The sequence below is a fragment of the Asterias amurensis genome, chromosome 5 (genome assembly GCF_032118995.1).
Source record: "Asterias amurensis chromosome 5, ASM3211899v1".
Classification (NCBI taxonomy): domain Eukaryota; kingdom Metazoa; phylum Echinodermata; class Asteroidea; order Forcipulatida; family Asteriidae; genus Asterias; species Asterias amurensis.
Genome location: NC_092652.1, coordinates 16,585,136 through 16,598,167, shown reverse-complemented (window position 1 = coordinate 16,598,167; position 13,032 = coordinate 16,585,136). Strand labels below are relative to the sequence as shown.

At 39.0% G+C, this 13,032-nt stretch overlaps 1 protein-coding gene across 1 annotated transcript in view; it reads left to right on the top strand.

The window, feature by feature from the left end:
* LOC139937283 (sodium-coupled monocarboxylate transporter 1-like) overlaps nt 1–9,840 on the top strand; it is a 23,274-nt gene extending 13,434 nt beyond the window's left edge. The window contains exons 8-15 of the mRNA XM_071932385.1: nt 231–319; nt 1,887–1,999; nt 4,410–4,477; nt 5,335–5,421; nt 6,478–6,704; nt 7,439–7,533; nt 8,198–8,283; nt 9,553–9,840. Of these exons, the coding sequence (XP_071788486.1) occupies nt 231–319; nt 1,887–1,999; nt 4,410–4,477; nt 5,335–5,421; nt 6,478–6,704; nt 7,439–7,533; nt 8,198–8,283; nt 9,553–9,696 (909 nt within the window). The 3' untranslated portion in view covers nt 9,697–9,840. The remainder of the gene's footprint in view (nt 1–230; nt 320–1,886; nt 2,000–4,409; nt 4,478–5,334; nt 5,422–6,477; nt 6,705–7,438; nt 7,534–8,197; nt 8,284–9,552) is intronic.
* The last annotated feature ends 3,192 nt before the right edge of the window (nt 9,841–13,032 follow it).

Genomic DNA, 13,032 nt, shown 5'->3' with positions numbered 1-13,032 from the left:
GTGACGGCATGCACCCCAGGTCACCCCAGGTGACCCACTTCACAAGCAGGGCGCTGGGGGCTGACCAGGGTGAGCCCCGTCAAAGCTATTCGAACGTACCGGGGCAGACCGGGGTCGACTCAGGGAAGCTAAACGAACGCATCGAGTGAACTAGATGCGTTCTAGCATGTCGTTTGAAAACGAACAGAAATTCTCCACGATTACAGCTGCAGTACATGTTTGTTCCACAGATTTTACCGTACTTTGTGAACGATGTGTTTAGACATTTACCCGGAGTCCCTGGCTTGCTCCTCACTGGACTATTTGGTGCCGCCTTGAGGTAAGGTATGACTGACTGAATACAGATCTACAAGCCACAAGGCAACTCGAAAACCAACCATTAAATTAATGTGCTATTTGTTTTTGGGGTTCCCTATTTTCGTGGTACTTCAGTCAATGTTACTTTCCCGTAATTGGGACAGGATTTTACACGGACAGACGGAACATAGAACCAACGTTGGGCCAACGGAACACTTTCATTGGACCAACATCGGCTGTCAACATTGGCCAAACGTACTTTTGCTCATCGGTCTTATGTTGGGCCAATGTAAAACTTGGCCAAACGTTGGCCCAACGCAGACATTGGCTCAACATTGGGCCAATGTCTTGCCCATGTATGTTAAAACATTGAACCAATATCAGGCTAATGTAATCAAACATTCAGCCATCATCATTCTGCCAACAGAACAGTTTCATTGGGCCAACGTTGGCTGTCGACGTTGGCCCAACATACTTTTGCTCATAGGAGTTACGTCAAACCAATGTTAAAACCGGGCCAACGTTGGCCCAACGCAAACATTGACCAACGTAGAACCAATGAAATGTTTGTGTTTGGCCAATCTTGATTACCAATTTTGGCCCAATGTACTTTTGCTCATCGGCATAACGTTGGGCCAATGTTAAAGTTGGCCCAACATTTGCCCCACTAATAATCTTTATGTATCGACCCCTGATGGTACTGGCGTTTTGAGAAGCCGAATACTATTTTAAAAAACAATTGTGCTAAAATGTATACCTCCTTTATTATTTTATTTGTTTTTACATAGCATTATTAAATTAATTTATTCATTGTTGCTGTTTTTTCATTTGTTTTCATTTTTTGTTTATCATGGACAATAACACTTTATTGTAGTGGAACTTTTTATTGCAAAGTAGTTTCATTTAAATTTAATATATTTGATATTTTATTGCAAAGTAATTTCACTTTAATTTAATATACTTGATGTACTTGTTTGCATTTTTATTTTATTAATAAAAACTTACGAGTTAAAATGCTGGTTGAATTTTGGTCTAATAATGAACTTTTACTTCTGACACCTGTCTACTGTTTTTTTGGCGGCACACCATTTTGGTTGGAAATTAACAGAAGGCCAATATTGCTGTCACACACAATACCAACGCCAACGGTGCCGACCAAACACCAACGTTGGCCCAATGTATGAATGTTATCTGGGTATATTTATAGTGGGTCTCCTTATTTTCGTGGGTTCCCTATTTTGTACCCTATTTTGTACCCTATTTCAGTCAATGTTAATTTTCTATTATGTGGGACAGGTTTTCCACGGACATATTTCTCTGCAAGGAGGTACCACTTCGCCAATCTGACAGCCCTATTATTCTATGGGATATGTACGATCTAAATACTGACATTATTTCCCTGCTTCTCATCATTAAACCAGTTTAATTTTTTTTACAAGCAAGGTCTGGGAGGGTATATATTTTTGGATGACAGTTTTTTGTTGGTTTTTGCCTTCAACTGGACAGCCTCTGCTTGTTATTTTAATTATTGTATTGTCGAAAGAATTAAAATAAAGTAAAATAAAATTCCTATCGTTTATCTCTCACAGCAGTATGTCATCCGTCCTTAACGCAATTGCAACTGTAATCGGAGAGCATTTCGTGAAGCCGTTTGCACGAGGAATGAAAGACACAACGTACGCCTTTGTTTTAAAGATGTTAGGTAAGGCGTTAAAACGAGTCTCCTTAAAAGGCACTTGACACTTGTAATTGCTCAAAAAAAATTAGCATAAAAACTTACTTGGTAATTAGCAATTTGATAATATCAAACATGATAAGAAACGGCTTCCTCTGAAGTAGCGTATAATAGGTTTTGAGAAATAGGTAGTTTCTCACTCATTAAAGCCATTGGACACTTGATAATTACTCAAAATAATTATTAGCATAAAACCTTTCTTGGTGAAGAGTAATGGGGAGAGGTTGATGGTATAAAACATTGTGAGAAACGGCTCCCTCTGAAGTACAATAGTTTTCAAGAAAGAAGTAATTTTCCACGAATTTGATTTCAAGAACTTGAGGTCTCGAAATCAACCATCTAAACGCACACAACTTCGTGTGACAAGGGTGTTTTTTTTTTCATTATTGTCTCGCAAGCTCGATGACCGATTCAGCTCAAATTTTCACAAGTTTGTTATTTTATGCATATGTTGAGATACACCAACTGTGAAGGCTAGTCTTTGACAATTACCAATAGTGTCTACTGCCTTTAAAAGACTTCAGACCTGTAGCCTTTTGATGTATCTGATCTCAAAGTACATTTTGTGCAACAAGGGTGTTTTTCATTCGTGATTTTCTTGCAACTTCGCTTTCACAGATGTGTTATTCCTATGCTTGTTGAGATACACCAAGTGAGAATACAGGATCCAATTTCATGGCTCTGCTTACCACAGAGTTCTGCGCTTACGGAACCCTTGTAGCACACAAAGTGCAGAATTCCGCGGTAAACAGAGCCATGAAGTTGGGCCCTGGTCTTTGACATTTACCAAACGTGTCTAGTACCTTTAAAGACACTGGACACTATTGATGATTATCAAAGACCCGTCTTCTCACTGAGTATATCTCAACATAGCCATTAAATAACAAACCTTTGAAAGCTTGAGCTCAATTTGTCATCGAAGTTGCGAGATAATAATGAAAGGAAAAACACTCTTGTCACACGAAGTTGTGTGCTTTTAGATGCTTGATTTCAAGACCTCAAAATCAAATTCTGAGGTCTCGAAATCGATTCGTGGAAAATTACTTCTTCCTCGAAAACTAAAGTGACTTCAGAAGGAGCCGTTTCTCACAATATTTTATACTATCAACAGCTCCCCATTACTCGTTACCAAGTAAGGTTTTATGCTAATTATTTTGAGTAGTTACCAATTCAATTCAATTTTCAATTAAAGAATACACTAATTTCAATACTCTCATAAAAGAATAACAACAGTTAAATGTATAGAATTTGAGGCATTGCATGGTGGGGTATCAATATATATTTGGTTTGCGGTAACACCATGTGTGTATCTACTTGCCAGGTAAAGTTGTTCTCAGGGAACTGTCTTGCAGTACAGTTATTACGATCCTATACCCTAAAGTAGTAGTCCAGTATATCTATACCATCCGCCCTGGTAATAGTTATAAAGCAGGACAGTTCTTTTCAGAACTGAGAAGTCTCCCGAACCTCCGATTATCTACTCCACGGCAGTAGAATAAAGCAAGACAGTTCCCTAAGAACAACTCTACCTGGCAAGTAGATACACACATGGTGTTACCGCAAACCAAATATATAACAGTTACATGTATTACAAAGTAAAGCAAAACATATCTTTAAGTAAGAGTAAACATGAATAAATAAATATAGTACGGGGCCGTTTTAGTAAGCATGAGCTTGTAAAAAACAGCCAGACAGACAAGAAAACAAGACAACCAGACAGACAGACAAGCAGACAAAAGGACAGATGAACATAACACATGACACAACGAATTCGTAATAAAAGTGACAAGATGGCAGAACAGTAGTGTCCACTGCCTTTAACAAAGAAACAGTATTCAATCAACCAACAACAACATTAAATAAGCAACCTGTATTGTTAAGTAGGATTAGAAACTTTGCATGGTGGAAATAAGATATAGACGAGTTTGCGGTAACACCATGTAATGACTTTCTCTAAATGAGTTGGGGGTGGTTCTGAAAAGAACCGTTGGATTAACTGGACGTTTCGATCAGTATGCTGTGATCGTCTTCTGGAGAATGCTGGACTCTGATGCTGCATGCTGCTTCGAGTTCAACTTCCCGTCTGTATTTCCCGCCTGTATTTCCCGCCTTCGTGTATCACCAAGCTAATCCGCCGCCAAGTACTTAAGCAGCATGTAGCATCAGAGTCCAGCATTCTCCAGAAGACGATCACAGCATACTGATCGAAACGTCGAGTTAACCCAACGGTTCTTTTCAGAACCACCCCAACTCATTTAGAGAAAGTCATTACATGGTGTTACCGAAAATTCTTCTATATCTATACAACCTGTGTTGGTCAAAACAAACACTGGTCATAAAACAATTGAATGTTTTGTTTGTTTTTCCTTTTTAACAGTTGTAGTTGCATCAGTGAGCACTCTTGGGGTGACGTTTATTATCCCCTTTATTGGCGATATTCTTGCGGTAAGCGATGACATATTTGCAATGTTTTTCTTTTTCGCTCCTGTTCAGTGTTCACTGCAGCCTATAAGATTTGAAATTTTTCACATGTGATACTACAAAGTAACTAATAGAAGAACCCGAAGCAAACCTTGGTTTCTGTTTGACATTTTTTTACGGGGTTTAACGCCACGTCAATGTATCAGTAATTGTAAAATGAATCATACTTAATTCTGAAAAGTATCTGGTCTTTGGTCGTATCTGGATAAGAGTTGACCCGGATTTCCTGTCCCATGGGCCCTGACCCATTTTTAGGTCAAACTCCAAATCTGTGTGGAAATGACCTCTGAGTTGGTCAAACTGACGCATAATCCGTGGGACACAGACTCCGAGTTAGTTCTGACCTAGGAGCTTTCGGGTGTTGGTTGTAGGAGGTAGATCCACATTTTGGGCTATAACCTGACCCTTTTTGGGTTACTACAGAATCTGAGCCACAAAATACGAAACATGAGATTGCTGGCTAATTATCGAAACGGGTCAAGCTGACACACATTCAACGTTGGTCTGTCTTCTAGGCCTAACCCTGATATCAGAAATTGCTCTGTCTCATCGGAACTGGATCAAGCCCAACCCTGACCACAAAACACAAAAATAGCCTCGACTCCTTTAAAACCCGCTCCAGGTCAGTTCTGACCCGGAACTTTTCAGAATGCGTACGCTGCATTTGGGAGTTCGTTAGAAATGTTTATTACTCTTACATTGCAAGGGAGTACAACGAGAATTTTGGGAGAGAAAGCAGACTTATTTTTTTCAAATCCTCTTCAATGCACCCAACCCTAATAACATCAGTTGAATAAAATTATCTTAATTTTGAATTACAGATTTCACTGACAATAGCTGCAGCTTCTCAGGGAACCCTTCTTGCGTTGTATGTGCTCGGTGCATTTTTCCCCTGCTGCGGTTCAAAGGTTAACATGTTAATGTTTGTCATGTGTAACTTTAAAGTCACCTGGAAGTGGTGTTTTTTCAAAATAAAGCTTTTGTCACTAATATATGTGTTTTGATGAGTGGAATGTGAATAAACAGTTAACTAAGGTTTTAAAAAATCAGTTCTTATGTTATTTACAAATTTAAGAGTAGACCCCGACCCGAGAGGGCGCTGTTCGTGACGTCAATCGAGGCAGACTTTGCCTGTAATGCGTAGAGTAAACACAATTGCAAAGTACATGTACGGACCAAGTCGTGAGTTTGTACGTTTTCCGGCAATGCCGACCAGGTGTATTGCTGCTGAACGCAGAAAAACACTTTTTGAAATGTACCAACTCACGACTTGGACGTACAGGTACTTTGCACGTGTGTTTACTGTACGCATTGCAGGCAAAGTCTGCCTCGATTGACGTCACAAAAGGGGTAGGCGGAGTCAGCCCCCAAACAACTTTATATATTTTTTAAACATATAAATCGTGACAAACAATTACTAAAAAAATTGTTTTATTGTTCGTAAGCATCGACTCTTATGTTTGAAAGAAAAAAAAATCTATTTCCAGGTGACTTTAACATCATGACATCTATATAGGGCCATTTTAAAATAATGCTCAGCTAAGTTTGAAACTGAATAACGCAGCTATTTCTTTGCCGTAACATGCAGTGCTATACAGAAATGCAACCATGTATACTCTTAGCGGAGAATTCCAACTTTTGTCTGTATACTATAGTACACTCTATTGAAAAAGTTGCCTGTATTCTGACAAAACGCTTGGTGGCGCCCTATATTATGAAGCGCCCAAATAAACCAATGTGCACTTTACGACATTATTTAGTGAGTCTTTGCAACTCACATTGATTGCCAAATCAACTTTACATTAAAGTATAAACAACGAACAAATTGCACTGTTTATTGTTAATTATTTGGCGTAAATTGGGCGTGTTTTATGATTGACTTAAAATGACGTCATGCATTAGTCAGGTCACGGACGTGATAAGATGTGCCAGTTTGTTTTTGACGGGTGTTCTTTTAATTACAGAATGCAGTGGCTGGTTACGTGCCTGGGTTAATCTTAGGTGTGGTCCTGTCGGTGGGTGTTGTCGTCTACCAGGAACATAGCGAGAATCTGCCCCTCTCTGCAGAGATGTGTATGAATGGCACTACTACGTACCTGTACAATGAAACCGTAGCAACAGCTACGTCATTGACGACAGATGACGTCACAATGTGGACCGCCGACGTCACTCAGACGGTGATGACGAAAAGGTATCAATAGAAGTTTGTTGAATCCATTGACATTGGCCCAATTTCCCAATAGCTCAAAAACTTGCTCAGCACAGATAACAATTTACTGAAACAGGTTACCAGCCGAATTTTCATAAAATTTAAATTGTTGCCACTGGTTCCTAACTATTTTTTTTCGAGCAAAGACCTTTTCTGAACAGTATTTTATGACATTGGGCTATGATGGCAATGTTTTGTTGAATTATAATGACTTTTATGTGGTGACCAAGGGCCGAAAGAACGGCTTTAACAAAAATGCAAACAATTAGTGACCTTGGCTGAAACTTACTAATTGTGTTAATCCAATAAGGAAATTTGGTTCACATGAGAGTAAACAGACTTTAAATTTTAAGCAAAAAACATTTTGAATACCCTCTGTCACATATCCACCCGCCAACAGAGGGCGGTGTTATTCAACATGGCTGATTAAACAGTTGTAACAGCTCAGAAGTCTCCTCGTTCCTCAATCCTTATTTAGGCCACATGCTCCAGTGCTTTTCAGAAAGATTTGCGAAAAGCCCTGTTACGTCATCACTCATGTGTCATGTTATGTCATTTGTGGGATCTCCGTTTTGTATAGCCGCTTTGTCGCATAATGGAGGTATGATTTTTGTTATTGGGTTCTCAATAGTTTCACTTATATTCATGATTTCACTTTTTGGTTTCAACGGCTTGGAAATTCAAACTCAAAATGATTAGAGCTCTTTCTCCCTCAGCACACCGGTGATTTTTACCTTGTCCAAAATATGGCTTGCAGTTCCCACTTTTGTAACAACAATGCTCGTGGCTCTGGGGACAGTATTAATAACAGGTAAGCTGATTTTGCTGGTGTGAGTTTGCTTTTGCGATTTTTTTGTTTGTTTGCTTGCTTGATGGGTTGTTTGTTTGTACGTTTTTTTTTTTTATTCGTTGGGGTCTTTTTTTGTTTGTTTTGCTCTTTGTTTGTTGTTTCGTTTGCTTTATACATGCTGGTTGTTGGCTTGAACTATTGCGTGAAACAACACCAATAATAAGGAGAACGCGCCGGTATCCGTCAAGTCTTGACCCTTATGGCGGCAAAACAATGTAAACCAGAAAATAATAATTTAGCAACATTCCAAGACAACTATCTAAAAACAATATCTGAAACTACGTTTCTGGAAAAGAAGGTTTTTGAGAGCAAGTTTGAAATCACTAAAAGGGCAGGATGGGCTACGATGGAAGCTGATTCTCAAGGTAGTGCTAGCTTTACAAAAGGATCTACCCCAAGAAATGCGTGGTAGTGGTAGGGGTGACTTATAATATTTTTTTATGAGCTAGGTCTGGGAGAGCACATATTTTTTGATGACAGTTTTTGGACGTTTGCCCTTCCCTGGACGGCCTGTGCTTGTTTTATTGTTTTTTTTGTCCGAAGAATTAAAATAAAATAAATAAAGAACTGATTGAACGATTCATCGGTTAGTTTTTAATTTCTGTGGCTTTATTTTCTAATTCAGGAGTTAATGACACCTCCAAACTGGATCCTCGACTAGTGGTGTGGAAGATCAACAGTTCATACTCACCAGCACCAACGGATCAAAAGGTAGACGATAACATTGTCTAAGTAAAATACATCAGCACCAAATCAATTTTAGACAAATTGATCATAATTTGTTTTATATGCAAACATTTCATTTGATACATTAAGTGACACGAAGAGAATACTGAACATTTTTAAAGGCAGTGGACACTATTGATAATTAGTCAAAATATTTATTAGCATAAATCCTTTCTTGGTGACGAGTAATTGGGAGAGGTTGATGGTAAGAAACACTGTGAGAAACGGCTCACTCTGAAGTGCCATAGTTTTCGAGAAAGAAGTAACTTCCACGAATTTGATTTCGAGACCTCAGAAACTGATGTCTCGAAATCAACCATTTAAACGCACACAACTTCGTGTGACAAGGTTGTTTTTTTCTTTCATTATTATCTCGCAACTTCGATGACCGATTGAGCTCAAATTTTCACAGGTTTGTACTTTTATGCACATGTTGAGATACACCAACTGTGAAGGCTAGTTTTTGACAATTACCAATAGTGTCCACTGCCTTTAACATATTAAATGTGGTTTACATTAGGGAAACTTACTAATTCGGAGGTCGTTGGTTCAAGACCAGCTGTAGTTTTTGTTTTCTTTGTTCAACCCAAGTTATTTAAAATATCAATACATTAAACTTAAACAAGAGAGCTAACAACCCCGGGAAAGTTGGTAGCATGAAGTTCCAGTATCATTTACTCGTGGTAAATAGAAAGCTATTAGTATGGAATTATTCTGTCAAGAGCAACAACATAGAATTGATAAAATGATGAATTGATAAAATGATGTCGGCTCAAACCGAAGATAATACATTACATACCTTGACCCTGGAGCCACCATCTTTGTCTTGGTCCCTATATCCAGTAAAAGTAATGGATGCCTACATGCATTGTACAAAAAAGGAACCTGACCATTTCTCTGTGAAGCCTCGAATTCGTTACAGTGAGTTGAATGGCAGAACAATGCCACGTGTCGACTTGCTTTTGTCAACTCGACACTTTCCAAGAATGTCGACAAGTCGGATAACATTTCCAGGCACAAAAACAAGCTAATCAGAACAAAATTATGCTTACCAGACTAAGGTTACCAGCCAAAATTCCATGTCACATGTACAGTTCCCTGCTCAGCCATAACGAGCAGGATGCTCGTTATGGCTGAGCAGGGATTTTTAAGCAGTATTTTCTGCCTAAAGCAGCTCAAAGAAATTGGGCCGTGACCTCTGGACATAACACATAAACTTATTGTACTTGTTGTGCGTGTCTGTCATTCCTGTAGAGTTACAGCGCTGAGTATTCAGACGAACACCATGAGGAAGCCACCCATGATCAATTCTTGAAAGAATTGGATTCTAGAAAAGCTTCAACAAAGACTGGAGATAATGAACACACTGTTTCTGTTCAATTTGAAATTGAAGGATGAACAAAACCTGCATCTAATAGTCTTATTTTTGGCATAGGTGCCCACTCAAATGACCCACGACATAGCAAACCAAACGGGGCACAATAATATTGGAACAGAACCATTTGGGCCGGGCAAACGCATTATGATTGGGCCCTATTTTTGTGGGTGATAGGGGTTAATTCTGTATGAGTCCCATAAATTATAGTCCAACATAGTCCAACATCTGGCAGGAAATACTGTACGTTACAGCACCAGGAGCGTCACTGGGTGACGGACATGTGCGCTATATAAGAAGCCACAAATATTATTATTAAACATGGGCAATCCCATAGGGCAGAATATGCAATGGTCCATCGAAGTCGACCTGCCGCAGGCTTTTTCATTTGCAAAATAAATAAAAATTTTGGTGATTTAGTTATAGTCTATGTCGCCCATTATTTAGTTATAATAATGTAATAATGTAATAATAATAATTACGACATTTATAGAGCGCTAAATACGGATGTTTCTAAGCGCTATAACCACATTGTCAAAACAGATGGGTTTTAAAGCCATTGGACCCTTTCGGTACAGAAAAAAAAAGTTCACAGATTTACAAATAACTTACAGGAATTACAGAAGGTAGTGGTGAAATACTTCTCTTGAAATATTATACCATGAAATGCTTTACTTTTTGAGAAAACAGTAAAGCAATATCAATTCTCGTTAACGAGAAATACGGGTTTATTTTAAACACATGTCATTACACGGCGAAACGTGCGGAAACAAGAGTGGGTTTTCCCGTTTTCCCGATTAAGCCCAAATTTGATATAGAAGTTGTGATACACGAAGTGTGGGCCTTGGACAATACTGTTTACCGAAAGGGTCCAATGGCTTTAAGTTGAGATTTGAAAGTGTCCAATGAAGAAGCTGCTTGAACGTGGGTGGGTAGCTTGTTCCAAAGTGTTGGAGCTTTGACTGGAAAGGCCCGATCGCAATAGCGTGTCATGGTGCGGGGTCGCGGGGAAAGCTGCAAATGAGCAATTGAAGAAGAGCGAAGGCGTCGGGTAGCTGGTGAAAGTGAAGAAGAACGAAGGGTTATGAGGTCTTGGCGATATACCGGAGCCAAATTATGAACAGCTTTAATAAATGTTAATACTGAAAACATTTTTCTGGTGTTTTATTTTGTAAAAAGGATAAAAATGTGACTCTGTTAACATCTACCTGTTTGACGCACTAAACACTTCAGGCACCATTTAGTTTATTAATAAGTTGATTATGAACTGCCTCTAGCTACCGGGCAACCTCGGTAGTCAAATTGGTAAGACACTGCTCTAGAATTGCAAGGGTCGTGGGTTCGAATCCCACCCGAGTAACATGCCTGTGATTTTTTCACAGGACTCGGGAAAGTACTAAGTATACAGTGCTAACACACATCGGTGTATGGGTAAAAATTAAAATTAATATTGATTATGATTGTGACCATTTTTTGGGCGAATAGCGTCCTCTAGAGTCTGAAAAATGTATGTGACATGTTTGTCTTACAACTGGATTTCTTACGGATTCAAACTAGTCGCCAGCAAAATTACAATTTTGTGACAGCTGAAACGCCAACAAGATAACTCAACGGTCTTTGAATAAGGGAATCAATGTGTGAAGAAGAGGTTTTAAACTAGTGGTTTAATCCCGCCGAGGCCTGGTTCTTTATAATTTTACCGAGACTAAGGGCCAATGTTGGCTCTAGGCCGTCATTAACACATTGTTTTAACGCCGGCACTCACTGCCTAGCCAACATAGGTTATTAGTGAGAAAGCAATAACGTTTTTTTGTGACGAAGGACCATTGTTGGCTTTAGAATGGCAACATCACCATTGTTTAACGTTTGCGATCAGTCTGATTTCAAGAAATAAAAGTTTTGGTCTTTCCTCAAAGAGTCTAAAACTGAAAAAAATCGTTTGTGTAGTTTTTGAGTTATGGCCCCACTTCCGGTTGTTTCGGGAGTTAAGGTCATCATGGGGTCAAGCTTACACAAGGCTAATCTCCAAACCCAAGGAGTCTTACAGCGAACATTTATATTGGCTCGATACTGGCGGTTACAATTGCAAATTGGCACTTAAAGGAACACGTTGCCTTGGATCGGACGAGTTGGTCTTTTAAAAGCGTTTGAAACCGTTTGTTATGAAATGCATATGGTTAGAAAGATGTTTTAAAAGTAGAATATAATGATCCACACAAGTATCACTCGAAATTGCACGGTTTTCCTTTTACGTCGCGAACTATCACGGTCGGCCATTTATGGGAGTCAAAATTTTGACTCCCATAAATGGCCGACCGTGTTAGTCGACAGGGTAAAAGGAAAACCGTGCAATTTCGAGGCATGTTTGTGTGGATCATTGTATTCTACTTTTACAACATCTTTCTACCCATATGCATTTTATAATAAACGGTTAAAAACGCTTGTCAAAGACCAACTCGACCGATCCAAGGCAACGTGTTCCTTTAATCGGCCCAGTACAGTTGCCATAACTCACCATGTACAAGCCCAATAGCGTTCATGCCGATGCTGGCACTTCTTTATTGGGCCATTACAGTCATGTCACTATCGGCCCAGAATCGGCCCGTTATCTGGCCATGCAGATATGGCCCAATACTCTTTGCACAGGCCCAATAACGTACGCGCCAAATAATGGCACTTCTGCTTTGGGTCATTACAGTATATAGCACTATGGCCCAGAAATGGCCAGATAATGCCACAGCTGGCCAAAGGTTGGCCAAAATACTTTTTGCACAATAACAGTTGTCATAACTCACCCAGTACGCTGTACAGGCCCAATAACGTTCATGATGATGATGACACTTCTGATTTGGGTCAACACAGTATGCCACTATTGACCCATAATGGGTCCGTTACTGGCCAGATTGTTTGGTGTGTATAATACGTTAATTAATTAAATCTTATACTAATTGCACCCTTAAACACATAATACATGTAATTCTACTACTAGTAAAACACAATAAAAGCAGCCTACAGCCTAATATGCTGTATAATAAGCACCGAGTGATAAAACATATAAGTCAACTTCCATTGAATTTGTACCCATGGTTGTAATATTGATTATTAGCTACTTCAAATTATTACATTATTGCAATCAAGAAATAAAGAAAAGGAAAAAAAGGCTCGTCAAATAATATTTCAATTTTGGAGGTATTGTCTAGCTAAAACCCCCAACAAATTACATTACTTTGTAAGTTTTTAATTTTTTCACAATTTTAAGCCATCTTGTGGCACAGCTTTGACACCCTGCCTTGAAATTAGCATATTATGACTAACATTGGTTCAATTCTTGCCCAATGGTCCGCCGTTACAAAATCAGT